The sequence below is a fragment of the Patiria miniata genome, unplaced genomic scaffold (assembly GCF_015706575.1).
Source record: "Patiria miniata isolate m_02_andy unplaced genomic scaffold, ASM1570657v1 HiC_scaffold_20, whole genome shotgun sequence".
In the NCBI taxonomy this organism is placed as follows: domain Eukaryota; kingdom Metazoa; phylum Echinodermata; class Asteroidea; order Valvatida; family Asterinidae; genus Patiria; species Patiria miniata.
This window is the reverse complement of record NW_024037059.1, coordinates 34,579,451-34,600,373: the sequence shown is the minus strand read 5'-3', so window position 1 is coordinate 34,600,373 and position 20,923 is coordinate 34,579,451. Positions and strand designations below refer to the sequence as shown.

Below are 20,923 nucleotides of genomic sequence, written 5' to 3'. Positions count from 1 at the left end.
CCTCTTCGGTACAATTTGGCGTCTTACCTCAACAAAGAGTTCATTAAGATTAAGTTCACCTTAAGCATATAGCTTGCTGAGCAAAATACCACGTGTCTTTTTGAGACTGTTTCAATCAATCAATTAATCAATGAATCTTACTCTATTTACCACATCACAATACAGAACGATATGCCAAGAAAATCATAAGATCACAATAATGTGGATGGGGGTCTCTAAAAAGCAAGGCTTGTTGAGTAGTGACCCCACATAAGTAATCAATTAAATTAATTAGTTTATTTAATGTGAGTTACAACAATTACATTACACACATACACAAACCACATACGGATACACCAGACAATTTGCTACAAGGGGACATGAACATGACGAGTAACATGACGAGTAAACCCGTTATACATTATTAATTTAAAAGTAATTATAAGTAAGTATTTAGCAAGTGAGCCTTATATTTATGTTTAAATAATGATTGACTGCAAATACTTTTAATGACGTATCCAGCGAATGCCATAATTTGGAAACCTCATGCTTTACTGTCATTGTAGCAAGTTTAGTGGAAAAAAACGGTGGAATTCAGTACATTGCCTTGTAAAATAGTGATGAATATTTTCATTTCGAGACTCATTGCAAAACAAAATTGTGACTTGGCATTTCTTTGGGAGGAAAGCGTATGAAAATATGTGCTCTGGGAACCCGGACCCAGGGGCATTTTATTTTTTGAGTAAATGAAATTGAAATTCTATAATGTTGCTTTGCATTCTCAGTGAACGTTCATGCAACGATTAAACACAAATATTCCATCGGATTTCCATATTTTTTTTTCTGAGTATTTTCTGTAAGCAAGTAATAGTTGAAAGCAAAATGTAAATGAATAGGTCAATAAAAGATTTGTTTATCACATTCCAAAAACACTTCAATCTTCTAAATACTGGATCTCAAAAATTCCGATACATTGAAATCATCTTTAAAAACAATGTCATGAATATCACTCATTGAAGTAGCCTGTAATTAACACTAATCAAACGATATACAGGATTTTATAATTTAGTCAAAAGTCTGTCAGGTATCACATTTGAGTAAATATTGAGCAAGGAATGTTGTGTAATGATGTGATATCCAAAAACTAACTACTTCTAAACTACTGCGCGGTAACACTATGTACTTTGTACTTAATCTAATATTATACTACATTGTAACATACACATATCAAAGTTCACGAATCCAATATTATACTGATAGTCGCCTTCACAACAAAAGTCTACGTGAAATCCATGACTGACAATTACTATCCTCATCTGAACGGTTGAAATAAAATTCTCTCTGCAAAAGAGTTTTGGTATTATTAACATACTTGAGATCATGTACATTTCTTAGTTATAACACAAACTTGTCGGCAACAATACCGTTAGAGCAAACTGTTTAGAAGTGAATATTAATGCAATACATGAAGTGTTTGAACAAGTGTGAAGAATACATCATTTTACACAAATCACTACAATCCCTTTAGTTGCACAATATGAACAAAATACTTTTAACCCTCCAATTGCAATGCAATATAATGTAACTGAAATTTGCAAAAAGTAGCTGTTAATTGAGCTGCGAAAATACTTTTATATCTAGTAAAATGTATCGACACTCTATTCTTTTTTTTTATTAAGAAAAAAAAAGAAATATATGTATAAATGAATGTGTTGTGGGGTTTGCAATTAAAACTGTTGCAATTATTTCTAATTCTAAGGTTCAAAATCTTCTGAGCCATGTATTGTAGATTCTCACTTAATTATGATCATGCTCTGACATTTTTAAACTATGAATTCATGAGGCCAACTGGTCCATAACACTATTAAAAGAAGCAGACTAAAGGCTTACAGTATTTCTGCTAACTTACATATTTAGGTCTTCGGTTCAAAAGGTTTGGCTTTCTGCATCTGTTTCTTTTCTGACATGTGGCAGTGTTGTAGTCGAGACCATCACAAGACCAGACACAAGACCAGCCACAAGTAACAGGGCACCAACAATGACACAGGAATGCCTTTGTTGTAGTTCATTTGAATAGCTTGTGACTTGGACTGAGACTGGAGGTCTTGTGTTGGTCTTGCAGGGTCTCCACTACAACACTGATATGTAGGCAGGAATGCAATTGCTTCATTAAAAATTGATCTCATGCACTATACGCTTCTTGTATAAGCCTATCATTAAAGACCACTTAATGAGAGTAGTTTTGTTATTGAAATTCAGTGCGTGACAATACCCCCCAAAAAAGGTTTCTGCTCTTGCGTAACTTAGTGGAACAAAGACCTGCCTCAGATGTGACGTATTAGGTGCAAGGGGACTTTTGGTTTGACTTTTAACAATCTAGTTACTGTTGCAATAGGCCTTCATTAACTCATGGCTATTCACCAATTGCATGTTCTGTATATTTTCATGGGTGAATAGCATATGCAAACATTCACTCGTTTCCCCGTCCTATCGAATTGAAGGGCACTGGCGTCCACTTATTCCTTGCCCAAATTATTGTGAAGGAAACGCACAAGGTCACAAATCATTAATTTGGGGTAGATGACTTGTGCACATGGTAAATACACGTTATGTTCACACGGAAGTGTTAAACCTGAGTCACTGGTTAAACAAAATCCGTCCAATGAGAACCGAAAGAAGTTACCAACGCCCTTGGTTAAGGCAATGGGAACGAGCAAAGTACAAACATGGCATCCCACACAGTCAACCTTAAAATTAATGAAAGATACTACATCGAACGAGAACCGATTGCATGACAGTTACTACTACGAATACATTTGAATGACTCATGTTATTTAGCTTCCGACCCCGACCTTGCCTTTATGCAACACGTACTTGATCGAAAAGTACATAAGCCTACAGACTACAAGTACAGCTAGCACACCACTGCATGCATCGCGCTAGGGGCCGAATATAGCTTTACGTATTGGAACATAATCCAAATCCACTGAGTACAGCCATTCAGCAACGATATGGCTTCATCAAGAAATGCAACCACCCGCCAGTACGACCACGACAGTTGGGGCTGGGTAATGGTGGCCACAGCGTTCACCTGCCTTTTGGTTCTCTATGGTAACTTGAAGGCGCTGGGTGTCCTCCTCATTCCGATGACCAACGACCTGGCAAGCGACCTGTGGCTGGTCGGATGGGTTGCAGTGTTGTACGATATTATGCATAATTGTGTGGGTAAGTACACACGCATGAATACAGACAGACTTTGCCAACAGTAGCGTGGCCAAGGTTTTAAACTTTCAGCATTGAGAGTAGAATATTTAAAGCAAGGTATTTACTTAAGAAATTGAGAATGTGTCCCATGATTCGAAAAGCAAGTGACTTGTGTTCCATAAATAAAATTAATGCTCTATCTAGATAAGTCTTTCTTTTAACAAGAGTGGAAAAACCAACGGCCTCTAATGACTTTGCTCAGCACGTAGCTCTCGTGTGCGGCGGGCTTAAACGTGAGGAAAATTCCACTGCGGTATGTCTTTGTCATGGGTTTTGCGGTTTACTGCGTTTGTAATAATACACATATACAGACCAACACGGATCCTAGACACCATGATAAACAACTGTTCCGAGCTCAAATACAAAATGCACATCTGTGGACTTGCCTTAATTGGTTAGACGCGTTATAACGGGCATTAATACCCGCTGGCGTGTAATCGCGAATTTTCCAGTTGTGTCATTGTGTTGGGTTTGTGCACGACATCTAAAACGGAAACATTCATAAATCTGTTAGTAAAATTACCTCTTATTTAAGATATAATTGTTCAAAATTATTTTTAAAAATATATACTTCAGGATATAACAGATGACGGTATTGTACAGTTTTTGTCGTTATAGATGAAGTATTTACCCGGGAAATAAACGTCAAATTTCGAGAACACCGTTTACCCAAACTTCGTGCTTTTATTAAAAAGTTTTAGAGAGATAGGATGCCGAACCGATGAAACAAACATCGTCTTCAAGCTAAAGATATTGTGCTCAGCAATACCATGGTTATGTAGTTACCACTTATAAGAATTCAATAATAAAAACGTACACTCATGAATATTCAAAATATAATTCGCTGGCTTGACAGATTTTGAGGCCAAATCGGGCGAAGAGCTAGAGCCATGCAAATCTGAAAGCCACCGCGCGCAGTGGTCTCTGTTGGAAAGTATTCATGGTATTTGCCACCAGTACCGGCCGTTATCATGCGTCTAACCAGGAGTTGGGCCGTGTTGTTAATCCTTGTGGGTAAGATCCGTGGACCAACGAGTCCTCGGACAACGACCTGTGGCTTGTGAAATAATGAATGGATGCATGGGTAAGTACAAGATTCGAAATTTGAACCATGCGTATTTTCTGGCCCGATTGAAGTTAAAATTTAGGTTGCATAATTGTCAATGGGATGCAACGTCATACTTTTTCAGTGCCCATGTTTACACCCACCAAAAACTTCCTCGAACAATCGGGGGATTTCTGCGACCGAACACAAAGGCCGCCCGTCCGTATACTGCAATAGCCATAAAGTGCAGTTTTACCAGGTTTTTTTTTTTGGGGGGGGGGGGTTCGTCTTGGTGCATCCTGGATCAACTTTGTTTTTGGCGCTGTGTAAATGTGTTTTTTTTTTTAATTATCAAAGTTGTTGTGGGGAGGGTAGTACAGAATTCATCTGTCTTCTTTTAAAAAATAAAAGGAAAAAAGTATGCATTCATGTAAATTGAAAAAGAAAATAAAATTTAAATGAATAATGTTTTTTTATGGATTTACGAGTGGACTGAGAGTTTCAGCATGGTTCCCTACGTGTTTGCTGGAGTAACGTTGATGTTTATTCCCTTCCTCGTTACCGAAGCTCCATACATGGATCATTCTAGCATCCCCGGCGGCCCTTCCAAGGCAAAACAATGCAACTCAAAAATGATCATTTTGAGTAAAAAGACTTTGAAGTTCCATCTTTTGTCATTTTTATGCTGTAAATACCGTTGTGGTTTTTTTCACAGATTTGTGCCAGTTATATTTTCTTTAAATTCTGAAATTTTTACACTGTTAAAAGCTCGGTTTCTTATATTTTATAGTATCTATTACCATTTTTATAAAGTTACATGCACTCTTATGCCGTGCGTTATTTGTCATATGTGGTTTACACATTCCAATGCATCTTGTTTTGACAAGAGCACTTTTTCAGAAATTCTACGGCAAAACAATGTCTCTTTGGTTGAGAGGCAGCAAAACTGTCAACTCTTTGATACATTCCACGGCAAAACAATGCATCTTTATTTTAGGGGCAGCAAACATTTTAACTCTATCGGATTCATTCCACGGCAAAACAATGCATCTTTATTTGAAGGGCAGCCAAAATTGTATAGCGCCCTAGCTATGTTGTCAAAATATCACATGGGAAAAGATTTTGTCCTGACCGTCACGAATTTATGACACGAATTCATTCTCACGTCAGAATTTTTTCAGTGCAACAATGCAAAACAAGATGAATGTTGAAATCGACAGAAGGGTTTTCGTGGCAAAACATGGACATTTAAGTTGGTTTGGTTTGAATGCATACATCGTCTAGGGCAAAACAAAGCATCTATAAGATGCATTGTAATGCCACAGAAAAAAAGGCTAGAAATTGTCACAGAAAATGAAACTGAAACAACGCATATTCAGTTACATTCTTTTGCTCTGATTGATGTTAATTTGAAATTAGCAAGAGCAATGTAAATACAACTTAACCTTTTTTACCAAATAACAAACTGCATTTTGGGTAAAACAACTTCATCAAAAAGGGAGCAACATGTAGATCCATTGTTTTGCTGTTGAAAAATACAATACTTTTGGTAAAATACATTGTTCTGCCGTAGAACATTTTGGGAAATGTCGAAAAAATGCCCCAAAATGGCATAAATTAACTTGGAAAATAAATATGATTTCGTGTGACTTTGAAATTCTGCTAAATGAAAACAGCACCTACATATTCCCTTAAAAGGTTATTATCTTAAAAAGTCAAAATTTTGAGATACATGGTTTGCCCCTGTCAGTGCATCTGACATGGACGGTTTTGTTACTTAGCAGGAAATTTAAACTAAGGAACCATTTGAACCCAGTTGATGAAACTGGCAGCTTCCAACTGTGAAGAACCAGAATATAGATGGAAACAGTTATATACCAACTGTTAATTATTTCTTTTTTGGTCAACAGTAGGAAGCAGTTTTTGCCAATTAGGCTACTCATTTGATATTTATTTTATATATATATATATATATATTTTTTTTTTTGCTTTTATTCTTGGTTTTTGCATGGAGCTATGAAAAGAATTTATGGATTTTTTTTTAAAGATTTTACGTAGAAAACCTGCCAACATGATCCAAGACTGCACATCATGTTTGTTGCGGTAGTGGTTCAATAATATGATGGGCCCTACTGATTTACACTGTATGGGAATTCATTTATGTATATCGTGTGTATTGCCTTCACTCTGTCTAGTCGTGTGCAATGTCACTTCATGCCCTTTGACACTCGAGCAATATAGTGGTCAACCCACAGCATATAAATATGACCTTGCCGGGCCGCATACATGTACCAGAAAAACCGTTAGGCCACGCCGCACTAGCATGCAGTTTACTAGCACATCCAAAATTGTTGAAGACGGAGCAGGCACATATGTACACCGCGTTTTCTCCAAGAAAACACTGATTATCTGTATTGTATACAATTCCAAATCCGTGTCCAAATGCATCACACACGTCTGTAAACATACAAGTCAGCTGCAGTCGTTACCGAATGAGAGAGCCTTAAGTTTGGACTTCATCTTTGTGGACGTTTTTGGAGCCTAAGTTGATCTTGCCAATCCTATCATTATGTTGTTGTAGCCTTACTGGTAAGTTTCTACTGAATGTTTTTAAATATGTTATGTCCACGTTTTTTATTTGTAAGTTACAGCATGGATTTCGTCACATTTGTACTCCATTTTGTGTTTGATATTATTTGCTTAATATGCTTAACATTTATGATCTGGCCATGCTGGTGAAAGAATTAAGGCTCATATCCAAGCAATATACCGGTGCATGTACATGTATGGGCCCATAGGGTCCTATATAACACTCGAAGCAGTCACAATTATGAATACGAGTTAGGACTCCTGGTTCTCATACAATGCAAGAAACAACACACCTTTGATCATTTCAGGGACCAGAATAGTATTGGATAAAGTGAAGAAACTGAAATATTGCTGGAATTACAAATTAATTGCGGAACACAATTTCTTCGGCATTGCAGACGTTGATCAGTTTACTTTTTGTTCTGAAAATTTAGCTGATGTTTAAATAATGTTAGGACTGACAATATTAAAAGTCAAAACCCTGACAAATTGGTGGTTTCTGAAAGTGAACAATTGACACACTTATTGACACACTTATTTCAGACCAGAACATCTTTGTTCATGAGTTTGGTTACTTTTCTTACTTTTTAATTTTGTTTTCTGTTTGTTCTCAATGTCAGGGAGCCATAAACACAAGGGAACAGTCGATCGATAGCGTGAAGAGAAGAATTTTGCAACAGAGACGGGCACGACAGTGATGGGAAAAGGCTCAGTAGACACTGCACAGCTAACACATTGATGTTTTAATAACGTGGTATACATGTAATGTCTAATGTTGTTATGACATTTTGCAATAATGTTATGGCGACATGGTCTCAGTAACGTTTTAACGACACCTTCCTGACATTAATGTAAAACGTTTGTGTGATGTTTTCATTACTTTATATTTACATTATGCTTTGACATCAAAATAACGTTCGTACGACTTTCCTGCAAACGTGAGTTGAACATTATAATAACATTATTCGCATATTTTGCAGGAATGTTGTGAAAACACAATAATAACATTACTAAGACCATGTCGCTATAACTTTATTCAATAACATTAAGGCCTTAATTTTAAGATAATGTTACATGCACATTTTTAAGGAATGTTGTGTAAACACAATAATAACATCACCAAGACCATGTCGCTATAACATTATTAAAATAACATCATTAAATAACATTAAGATAATGTTACGCGTACAATTCACCGGTATGTTGTTAAAATATAATAATAATATTTTCAAACCATGTCGTCTTAACATTATTAAGACATGTGTAAACCACATGTTATTACGTTAGTTACGATGGATACTGACGTTTGAACTGTACCACGTGTTTGTACAGTGTTCGAGTCTATGCATTGCCATTCCCACTTCGTTCCTGCAATCAATCGGTTATATTAGCAATTAATTTACCAGTGTCGAGGTATTTACCGATATTCCTACGTGCCTTTAAAACCATAGGGTTTGGTATTTGCACCAGACCGCATATATACCCTGTTTTGGATGGGTTTTTTTTCCTTTTTTTATTGGGGCAAGCATTTTGTGTGCAACCGCATTAGAAGTGAACTTGGCTGAGTACCTGAGTAGATGTAGATGTAGATGCATGTCACTGTGTGCACTGTGAGTGGCTCAATCGATCAGCAAGTAGAGCTGCATGCACGCTTGAGGTGCTGCGTACAAAACTTGCTTGCTTTGATCTCTGATCCCGTTCATAGTTCAAGAACTACCCAGCTGACACATTGATGTTTTAATAACGTGGTATATACATGGGATGTCTAATGTCATGACACTTTGCAATGACAAAACTTGCTTGCTTTGATCTCTGATCCCGTTCATAGTTCAAGGACTACCCAGCTAACACATTGATGTTTTAATAACGTGGTATATACGTGTGATGTCTAATGTTGTCATGACATTTGCAATAATGTTATGGCGACATGGTCTCAGTAACGTTTTAAGAACACCTTCCTGACATTAATGTAAAACGTTTGTGTGATGTTATAATTACGTTATATTGACATTATGTTTTAACCACTTCGTTCCTGCAATCAATCGGTTATGTTAGCAATTTCCAAGTTCCTGAAATTCAATTAATAATAGTGATTATAAAAATAACTGAATAAGTTATTATTCAAATAATTAGTATCATTATTTTTTGGTAATTAGTATACAATATACACATACAACAAAACATCATGGGTCCTCATGCCCCTTCTCCAATCTGAGAAGGTGCTTACTTGGTATATATGTGCCTCTCGACCACCGTTATCTGCATGTAGTCACAGTTTGCACGTAAACATATTTTATTTGCTATGTTTTGCTTGTTTTTGGCAATTGTGTTTCTGTGAGACTTTGCATAGCTAAATATTATAACATTCTCTACATAAAAACACCCTAAAACAAACCGCTATTACGCAAAACGTATCGTTTATGGCCAAAAAGTGGCACAATTGCTTCACCAAGGTTTACCACGCCCACCTCGGGTTAACATGTAAATTAAGGTCACAGTGAAATTATTTATGTTGTTACAACATCTTCACAACGTTGTACATTGTTTTAACATCATAATAATGTAGTCATTTAGAAGACCATCTTTCAACATTGCCACAACGTTTACAGCATTTACCAAGCAGTGTTAGAACTTAAATAGATCATGATACAATTTGATGATCATTATGTCAATAAGTTGGCAACAAACTCATTGATTGTCTCGTTATTAACCTCGTTATTTTAAAATACAACATTTTAAAACAGGGATACAGAATTAACTAGAGGTTGAAGGAACAACCACACGGTGTTGGGCCATGGATTACCGCAAACTTTGCCACACACTTCAACTCAAAAGATGCATGTTTAAATCCATGATTGACTTTCAACATGCCGCCAGAGGCCGCTCTAACATTTGATGACGTCACCTGTAAAATGTTTGTACAGTGCTGCCTAGGCAGACACTCGAATCGTTGAAAGCAAGTTCGCATCTTCTGCCAATTTCAAATAATAAGGTACTTCCGGTTTCGACCGGAAGAAAGGGTCACGTGATTTTGCACTTCATACCAAAAATGAAGACCCTGCAATATTGTATCGGTTGCCATAAAGAACCAAAAACAAATATGTAGCAGTTGATTTTATATTGATTTTCAAAGATTAAATCTAGAAATCTTTGGTTGCTTGTAATATGACACTTGATCACGTCATTGTGACGTCATTACCAGAAACCTCAAGAGCTATATTTACTGTGCTGTATACAGCCAAATCTTGATTATATCTATCACGGTATATTTTCTAACAATTTTTTTAAGGTTTAAAGGTCTTTTTATTGTAACTTCCGGTCTGATGACGTATTCTTTTTTTTTGGCGCACAGGTGTTGTCTGCATTATGGTCATTATGTACATTAATTTTGAAGCGATTACCGCAAACTTCGCCACAGACATCAAGTGAATATGCGTTTTTGACGTTTTTAACCTGCCCTCTAGAGGGCACTCCTACACTTCATGGCATCACCCATCATTTTTTTTGAAAGGTCAATCCAGGCAGACACTTAAATCGTTAAAAGTAAGTTCATATCTTTTTCCACTGTTAAATTATTAGGCACTTCTGGTTTCGACCGGAAGGAAGGGCCACGTGATTTTACGCGCACAGGACTAAAATAAAGATCATGCCGATATTACCATGTCGATTCCCTCAAATTTTAGGTTCCGGTCTCTCACGGTTGATTTTATATGGAATTTCTAAGATTAAATTTGTTAAACTTTCAAGTGACGTCACGTGACCCGTGATGACGTCATGATGACGTAATTGCAAAAAAAACACATCTGCGGTGGATTGGGCATTCATGTATTGACAAATGAAGTTCATATATGTTTCCATTTTTCCAAACAGTTCTGGAGAAGGATTTGCTGAGAATATGCTGACAAAAACAGTAAATTCTTACAAAACCAATATGTGTTGGGCTCAAGGCCCAACACCTAATTAAATTAAAATGTTGATGCAACCTTATAATCGCAGGAACGAAATGTGGGAATGGCGTTGCATAGACACTGATTCCAACACTGTACCAACACGAGCAAGTTCAAACGTCATTGTCAAACGAGCACTACAATAAAGCATATGAGTTGAATTTTTTTTCATAATGTTATGGTGACATGGTCTAAAAATATTATCATTACATTGTAACAACATTTCCGTGAATTGTGCGCGTAACATTATTTTAATGTTAAGGCCTTAAAGTTATTTAATAATGTTATAGCGACACGGTTTTAGTGACATGTTTTTATGGCATTCCTGATAATTGTGCGCGGAACGCTATCTTAACATTAAGGTATTATGTAATAATGTCATAGCGATTTTTTTTTTGATTTTTTTTTATAGTTATGATTTTTCTAGTGGCACTATCATTGTGAATTGATCTGTGTTTTGTATGTATGTATGTATAGTCTTAATTAAGTCATGTAATTTTAATTATGTTTTAATTGATAGATGGCCCATTGAAAATCATCTGTCAGATGACATGGCTACCATCTGTAAATAAGGCTATTATTATTATTATTATTTAACATACCCGATAAAACGTCAAATTTTAGTCATTTTAATTACGTTTTTAAAACATTTTTGTATATGTCATGATGTTTCTATATAGTCATTAAAATGTTATTTTCGAATGTAATGGATATAACATCGGTACGACTTTACAAAAATGTTATCACAGCATTATGAGTTTGCTGGGTGGAGAAGCACGTATAACTGCAGTAAATTAAGTGACTCGGGGTGTAATTGTTATGACAATTTGAAGCATGCGAACTGGATATCAAAAGAGTCACGTTTTTTCTGCAAGGCTTCAGTGTTACAGCTTTGATGACTGTTTATCTTTGATTCGATACAACTTGACTAGTTTTGACAGTACATGAAAGTTCTTTGCTTCCAGGACCTGTTTTCTGGTAGTGTAAGTCTGTAAATTTCTCCATTTTTGTCAAACAATATTATGATGATCTGAGACTGAATGTTAATTGCCCTGGATTTATCAAGCCATTGAAGTTTCCAGTAAATTTAGTCACCAAGATTGAGACGATGTGCGGTTTCATAATTTGAACATTTGTGAGTAGGCTACCTTTACTGTTTTAGCGTGGATTGTGGCCTATTTTTTTAAACAAGACTTTGTTAGTGAACTTAAGAGGCATTAAATTCAAAACAAAACCTTATCTCTTCTATTCCCAACTTTCAAATTTGCATGTAAGTAGGAAATAATCTTGCCATAAAAAAAACTTGTAAAAATCATGTAAAAATCAACTGTAAAAGAACTTGAATTGCCATCTTGAGAATTCCTGATGGTTCAACTTCAAGGCTTCTGCATGTATTGAAGCCAACTTAATTTCATTGATTATGATTATACACATTTTGTTAACAGTGTCAAATAGATACAATTAACGTACAGTATTTGCCAACAATATTTTGATCCACTTTGTCTCTTTTGTAATACATGTTTCCAGATAATCTTTATTGTCAATTAATTGCAAAATATGTATTTGGATATTCATCAAACTAGCTCCCTTGAAGCAACCCACAGATCTCAGCCCGCCTTTTCAAGACCAGTTCAACCTGTTAACGACAGTTTCCAGTTACAGACCAATTCAAAACGACTTAACAGTTGCAAACCAGTTGGCAACAGCTCATGTCAGTTGGAAACCAGTTTGAAACCATGTTCACACCAGTTGAATCAGTTAAACCAGTTAGAAACCAATTAAACCAGTTGAAAACCAGTTAAACCAGTTGCCCAGTTCCTCCCAGTTAAACCAGTTGGAAACCATTTCATACCAGTTAAACCAGTTGAAAACCAGTTAAACCAGTTGCCCAGTTCTTACCAGTTAAACCAGTTGGAAACCGGTTGAAACCAGTTCATACCAGTTAAACCAGCTAGTTGCCCAGTTCATAACAGTTAAACCAGTTCAAAACCAGTTCAAAACCAGTTAAAACCAGTTAAAACCAGTTAAAACCAGTTAAAACCAGATAAAACCAGTTAAAACCAGTTCAACCGGTTTCAACTGGAATTTCCACCCGTATGAACACGAATTCGTTGATCCGCAGCTTCCAGATATTTCCGCCGAGTCGAGCTTGTTTGTATTAGAGTAGAATCTGAAATGTTGTATTGGATTGGAGGGCCAAATTGTTTACTTGGATAAAAAAAATACAACTGTCCGGAAATTAATTTAACGAAGCATTTCAGTTTGGTATTCCATCGGATAATTGTCTTCTTGTAATCGAATGGAATGGATGATTTTATTATGTATGAATTCGGTATATATTATAAAACTTTAGGAAAGACAATTAAACAAAAATAGAATGGACGTTAGCCGTATAAGACACTTGCTCACTCATGAGTAAAGTATATTTGTGACGTTTTGGTAAACCAACGGTTCTGTATTAAATATACATTTATTAAAAGGTAGCCAGTGGACCATCTTCAGCTATTCAAAAAATAACCTACTGTAAATTATTGTTTCTCCTCTGGCATGCTGTCATCTTGTAGAAAATAATAAAATGTCATTTCTAAAGATGAGTCAAGTGACACATTTTCCAGAACGGATTGACTCACCAATGAAAGGACATTGTTCTCGTTTGTCGGTCGCGAGATAAACACACACAAAATGTGAACAAACATCAGCAGGCTTGAGGCGATCTGAAAATCACGTGTACAGAGTATTTGATTTCATGGGCTGGTTATATCTTTTAAAAGGAATGTACAACATTTGCTTTTGCTGCAATTTTCAGAAATAAATGGATTGGAGGATAATGTGTTAGCAAATATTGTTAAAATGACTTGTTTCACGTTTTGGAATTGTAGATGTTGGAAAAACCAAGAAAACCATTCATGTTCTTGTAGTCTGGTTCCCAGACCCCACTTAAGATGAAACGGAGAATGTATAGGTTTTGGGGAATTGTAAGATAAGAGAGTCAGTCTTGTAGGCTTGTACCCCTTCACAGTTGTGCAATCAATTGCAAGGAAAACACGGAATAACTAATTATGAAAAATTAGGAGCAGTTTTGGAGAAAAAAAAGACAGTTTTCTCTAACGCTGGTCGGCCGACCAGCGTTGGAAAAATATCATTTTTTCTTGAAAATGCCAGCACACCAGGAGCCACGATTTACAGGATGCTTTAGACTGTCATTCCCTAACAATCCAGCAAGGTATTTAGTGATAATTTGGTCATTTCGTTTTGTAATGTTTGCAAATGATGTTCAGCACCCCTAGAAATCAAACAGGGTAGATATTTGCCTCACGGCCTTGCGAGGCAGAAAACTTAGCAAAAGTTCACCATACACGGGCATATTGTGTGAGCCATACGTGCTGAGCCAACGGCCTCGGATGACCTTCTTTGCTCAGCACGTAGCTCTCGTGTGCGGCGGGCTTTATAGTACCCGACAAAAAGTCGAATACATTTACGAATCTTTGCACCACATCGTACCAAAGTTGTATCTAGGCTGTGAGGTCAAGTGTACAGCGTAATTTATTGTGTTTTAGTGAATGTTTTTAGTGTTAACTTCAGGAATCAGTATTTCAACAGCACAATTTAAACTAACGTGCATTCATTCTTACGGAATAAAAATTTTAAAAAAGATGCCCCTCACCAGATTGCCGCTTTACGCATGAGGTCTTTTTGTTCTGTCCTGACGCATTTTTTTTATACCATTGAATGGTAGGTCAACACCACTGTGATTGCGATTAAGAATTACTATTTGTCCTTGTCTCGGCAGGGCCTGTTGTCGGAGCACTAAGTCGCTTGCTGGGCAGCCGTCCCATGATGGTGTTTGGTGGACTTCTTACTACGCTAGGCTTCATGTTAACGTCAATATCATCCAACGTTTTCGCTGTGGCTGTTTTTATTGTTGGATTATCAGGTACAATTATATCCCCGGTCAATATCAAGAACAGATGTAATACATTTTTAAATAAATATTGCCAAAGGTTGAAGACTGAGTGGCCAGAAACTACACTCAACCAAAAAAGAAAGTCCCCCTTCCGATACTTTTTTGTCTACTTACTAAAAACTACTGAGCACCTCTTGCTCAAATGACGACTAATCAGTACAGAAATTCCCTAGCAATCCAGTCATTCTCTTTATTTGGCCCCAAATAGTGATTATGTATGCAATGTATGACCAATGATACAGAAAACAGTTGCACTTTTGTATACATTCAAGTTGTGCTTCACACTCACCTTACAAGTATACAAAAAAGCAAGAAAAATTCGGTACTATTTGTCATGAATTGCATAATTTTGCTTACACATTATCGCCGTTTTGGGTCAAACGAAGAGTAATTCTGGATTGCTAAGAATGTTTGTACTGATTAGTTGTAATTTGAGCAAGATGTACCCAGTAGTTTTTGAGTTAGAAAAAATGTGTTAAGGGGGACTTTCTTTCTTGGTTGAGTTGTTGTCCATATTAATCTTAGTGGCTTTCAAAATAAAAAAAATATTACTCCTAACCTAGCTTGCAAGAAAAAAATATTAGGTCTACGATAAAAACCCTTTCACATTAGTTATACGAGCCTGTTGATGATTTCTAGCTACCAGATTGAATTTACTGCAAACATCCTATTGGCCAAGCTCAAGACCAGACACATTTTTGTTCCAGGTATAGGGACTGCATGTAGCACGTTCATCAGCTTAGCACTCACGGCTTCGTACTTCAAGGAAAAATATCCACTTGCCAATGGACTATCAACAATGGGTGGTCCTATTGGGATGATGGCTTACGGACCAGTTACGCAGTTGCTTCTGGGCACCTATGGCTGGAGAGGAACCATGCTCTTAGTGGGAGGTATCTCGTTTCATCTAGTGGCGTGTGCTATGTTGGTGCGACTGGATCCATCTACCTCCTCACCAGACAATGAACAGTACCAAGAGGTTTTGGTAAACGATGAGGACGAAAACCAGTCGGCGGGAGAAGGCAGAGATTGTACTGATGACAACACTGATAACTCAAAGAAGAGTTGCTGCGATCCAGACCATCGACAAAATAGGACTGGAATGTGTTGCCGAAATATTGTGAAAGCAATTGATATGGCTTTGCTGATAGATGTCAGGTTTGTTTTGCTACTTTGTGCGAGATGCACAGTTAATTTTACTTATAGTGCATGGGTGGTTTACATGGTGTCGCACGGGCAGTTTCAGGGCCTGAGTGAAATTCAAGCTTCATTTCTGCCCACTGCGTTCGGTGTTGGCAACGTTATCGGAAAGTTGGTATTGCCACTCCTGCAGCAGATCGGCATTAAACCGTCCATGACATTCTGGGCGTGTTTCGGGGCAGGCATCGTCGGTGTATCGTTCCTCCTTGACGCCTTCATCAGACCTTTCATCGGACAGTTAGCTCTTACTGGATTCGTAGGCGTTGGTTACGGTGTGGTTTTTCAAGCCCTTGACGTCATGGTACGGTTTCTTGTGAGTGATGACCGGTTTGTTAGTGTCCTGGGATGGCAAGGAATGTTCGCTGGCATTGCTGGGACACTCGGTGGATTGATATCAGGTTGGTTCGTTGAACATAATTATGTTTTTAATACAGAGGAGCAGTGCGGTGCACCATCTTAGTTTACATCGATAACTTGTACTTTACATTTTGTTTGCAGAACCTCAGGGGAAAAAACTATATAAAGTCCCGTGTCAGTTTGACTTGATAGCCGAGTCATTGAGAGTGTAAATCCTACCAGCCTAGCGCTGCTTTTCTTTATGCACCCAGGGTCGACTTCGTTGTTTATCGCTCTGGGAATTTTTCTTCTTGCCAACGGGTTTTTGGGTTTTTTTTGACGGGGGTAGGGTGTACAAAGTGCTTTCATCTCTCTACTCTTAACAATGAAATAAATGATCATCATTAAATGAAAAATTGAAACTAAAGTACAAATAAATGTCTTTTTTCACAGGATGGATTTACGAGTGGACGGGAGGTTTCAGCATAGTTCTTTGCGTGTTTGCTGGAGTGACGTTGTTGTCTATTCCCTTCTTCGTTACCGAAGCTCTATACGCCAAGCGAAAGAAACTCTAACATGGATCATGCTATAATTTTTCTCGTCCCTGTTGTATCTGACATGTACGATTCGATTTGTTAATGCTGGATCCACCCTTAATGCCCTTTACCCTAAAAGTGATTGTCAAGCTAAACCAACAGTTGAGAATAGTTTGAGCTCATGTTTATAATGATACTGAAATATTAAAAAGTTCCGAGTTATCAGGAACAATGTAACACATTGGACCCGAAATTTATAACATGATCATGCGTTTGTGTGACAGTTAAGGTGCATGCACGGAAAGCCGATTACAGCCTATTGCGCTCTAGCAGCAGAACGACATCAAGGGTAGAGGGCGCAATCGACGAGACGAATTTGTCATGTCGATAGCGCCCTCTACCGCTGATGTCGTTCGGCTGCATAGCGCACTATAGGCGACCTATATGTAAACGAACACTGTACAAATCCAGTCTTGGACCGAGACTAATTCCACCTTAGCTACAGTCTTCGAATGAATAACTAAAATGGTTCGATTTTAAACGTACTTCAAAACACTTGTAGAGAGGCCTTCAATCGCAACTGTAAAAAGAGATTGCTTTTTTCTTGTCATAAAACCCCGAAGTCAATTTAGCACTTTCGCCTTTGTAACTTTAATGAAAATCCTAGGGTTAACTTTCTCAACAGCAGTTGTCAAAGCTTCCCTAAATCAGAGGATAAAAAAATCAGACATCGATAAACATAAAAATAATTAAAAGTTTTAACCACGATCAGTTTGTCGTAATCAACTTAGTAAAAACAAGAAATTTTACATAGGAATTATAATTTGCATACAGTGTTGTAAGACGAATTTCACGCGAACGTGCACACTACTGTAAATGGGCAATTCCTTGGTTTTGTAACTAATTTTATTTAATTTCCAATGAAAAAAAAATACATATTCCTCACGTTTTTTAATTTGAAGAACACATTTAGACTTATAAAGTGAACTTGTTTCAAAAAAAATTATAATTTGAGTGACCAGTAAATAATCTAAGTGTGCAACATTTTAGTACAACATGTAGTGTAAGTTGTTCACAAGATTCGTATATATGCTAACCGTTCTACCTATTTAACCTCCGCATACACTTCGAGGCCTATTGCTTGACAGCACAAAAAGGAAAATAATGTACCCGATACGGATTCCTCGTTATTATTCACCATTGATGATCTCTGCCAGTCAACTAGACTCTTGGTATCGATAAGTCTAAGTGAAATGTCTATGTAATAAAACGGCAGGAAAGTCTTCCAATTGAAGCGTAGTTAAATTTTAACTAATGGATTTTTCGTGTTAAAAAGATTTTTACTCGAAATACCTCTTCGGTACAATTTGGCGTCTTACTTCGACAAAGATTTCATTAAGATTAAGTTCACGTTAGGCATATAGCTTGCTGAGCAAAATTATTTACCAGGTGTCTTTTTGAGACTGTTTCAATCAATCAATTAATCAATGAATCTTACTTTATTTACCACATAATAATACAGATCAATATGCCAAGAAAATCATAAGATCACAATAATGTGGATGGGGGTCTCTAAAAAGCAAGGCTTGTTGAGTAGTGACCCCACATAAGTAATCAATTAAATTAATTAGTTTATTTAATGTGAGTTACAACAATTACATTACACACATACACAAACCACATACAGATACACCAGACAATTTACTACAAGGGGACATGAACATGACGAGTAACATGACGAGTAAACCCGTTATATGTTATTAATTTAAAAGTAATTATAAGTAATTATTTAGCAAGTGAGCCTTATATTTATGTTTAAATAATGATTGACTGCAAATACTTTTAATGACGCATCCAGCGAATGCCATAATTTCGAAACCTCATGCTTTACTGTCATTGTAGCAAGTTTAGTTCGTGAAACAAAAAAACCGTTGGAATTCAGTACATTGCCTTGTAAACTAGTGATGAATATTTTCATTTCGAGACTCATTGCAAAACAAAATTGTGACTTGGCATTTCTTTGGGAGGAAAGCGTATGAAAATATATGCTCTGGGAACCCGGACCCAGGGGCATTTTATTTTTTGTGTAAATGAAATTGAAATTCTATAAAGTTGCTTCGCATTCTCAGTAAACGTTCATGCAACGATTAAACACAAATATTCCATCGGATTTCCATTTTTTTTCTGAGTATTTTCTGTAAGCAAGGAATAGTTGAAAACAAAGCGTTAATGAATAGGTCAATAAAAGATTTGTTTATCACATTCCAAAAACACTTCTAAATAAAAATCTTCTAAATATTCGTTGTTATAGATTCGATTTTCCGTTTGGCTGGATCTCAAAAATCTTTAAAACAATAACAAGAATATCTTTAAAACAATTACAAGAATATCACTCAATGAAGTAGCCTGTAATTAACACTAATTAAACGATACACAGGAATATATAATTTAGTCAAAAGTCTGTCAGGTATCAAATTTGAGTAAATATTGAGCAAGGAATGTTGGCGTGTAATGATGTGAAATCCAAAAAAATAACTACTCAGAAGCTTCTAAACTACTGCGCGGTAAAACTATGTACTTTGTACTTATCTAATATGATACTTCAGCGTAACATACACATATCAAAGTTCACGAGTCCAATATTTTACTGGAAAGTCGCCTTCACAACAAGAGTCTACGTGAAATCCATGACTGACAATTACTATCCTCATCTGAACTGTTGAAATAAAATTCTCTTGGCAAAAGAGTTTTGGTATTATTAACATACTTGAGATCATGTACATTTCTTGGTTATAACACAAACTTGTCGGCAACAATACTGTTAGAAAAGTGTGAGGAATACATCATTTTACACAAATCACTACAATCCCGTTAGTTGAACAATAGGAACGAAATACTTTTAACCCTCCAATTCCAATGCAATATTATGTAACTGAAATTTGCAAAAAGCAGCTGTTAATTGAGCTGTGAAGAAACCTTTTATATCTATTAAAATGTATCAATACTCTATTTTTTTTATAAGGAAAAAAAGGAAATATCATTTGTATAAATAAATGTGTTGTGGGGTTTGCAATTAAAACTGTTGCAATTATGTCTAATTCTAAGGTTCAAATTCTTCTGAGACATGTATTGTAGATTCTCACTTAATTATGATCATGCTCTGACATTTTCAAACTATGAATTCATGAGGCCAACTGGTCCATAACACTATTAAAAGAAACGGACTGTAGGCTTACAGTATTTCTGCTAACTTACATATTTAGGTCTTCGGTTCAAAAGGTTTGGCTTTCTGCATTCTGTTTCTTGTCTGACATGTGTCAGTTTTGTAGTCGAGACCATCACAAGACCAGACACAAGACCAGCCACAAGTAACAGGGCACGAACAATGACACAGGAATGCCTTTGTTGTAGTTCATTTGAATAGCTTGTGACTTGGACTGAGACTGGAGGTCTTGTGTTGGTCTTGCAGGGTCTCCACTACAACACCGATATGTAGGCAGGAATGCAATTGCTTCATTAAAAATTGATCTCATGTACTATACGCTTCTCGTATAAGCCTATCATTAAAGACCACTTAATGAGAGCAGTTTTGTTATTTAATTCAATGCGTGACAATACCCAAAAACAGGTTTCTGCTCTTGCGTAACTTAGTGGAACAAAGACCTGCATCAGATGTGACGTATTAGGTGCAAGGGGACTTTTGGTTTGACTTTTAACAATCTGGTTACTCTTGTAATATGCCTTCATTAACTCATGGCTATTCACCAATTGCACGTTCCGTATATCACGTTCTGGGTAGATCACTTTGATAAATGCACGTTATGCTCACACGGAAGTGTTGAACCTGGGTCACTGGTTAAACAAAATCCGTCCAATGAGAACCGAAAGAAAATTACCATTGCCCCTTGGATAAGGCAATAGGAACGAGCAAAGTGCAAACATGTCATCCAACACGGTCAACCTTATAATGAATGAAAGATACTACATCGAACGAGAACCAATGGCATGACAGTTACTACTACGAATACATTTAAATGGCTCATTTTATAATCCCTCTTCATTG

At 36.6% G+C, this 20,923-nt stretch overlaps 1 protein-coding gene across 1 annotated transcript; it reads left to right on the top strand.

Moving 5' to 3' along the window:
- The first annotated feature begins 2,882 nt into the window (after window positions 1-2,882).
- Window positions 2,883-18,154, top strand: LOC119729375 (monocarboxylate transporter 14-like). Its single transcript, XM_038201996.1, has 4 exons — window positions 2,883-3,204; window positions 14,615-14,758; window positions 15,496-16,386; window positions 16,778-18,154. The coding sequence occupies exons 1-4, from the start codon at window positions 2,991-2,993 to the stop codon at window positions 16,897-16,899; spliced, it is 1,371 nt and encodes a 456-aa protein (XP_038057924.1). The 5' UTR covers window positions 2,883-2,990; the 3' UTR covers window positions 16,900-18,154.
- The last annotated feature ends 2,769 nt before the right edge of the window (window positions 18,155-20,923 follow it).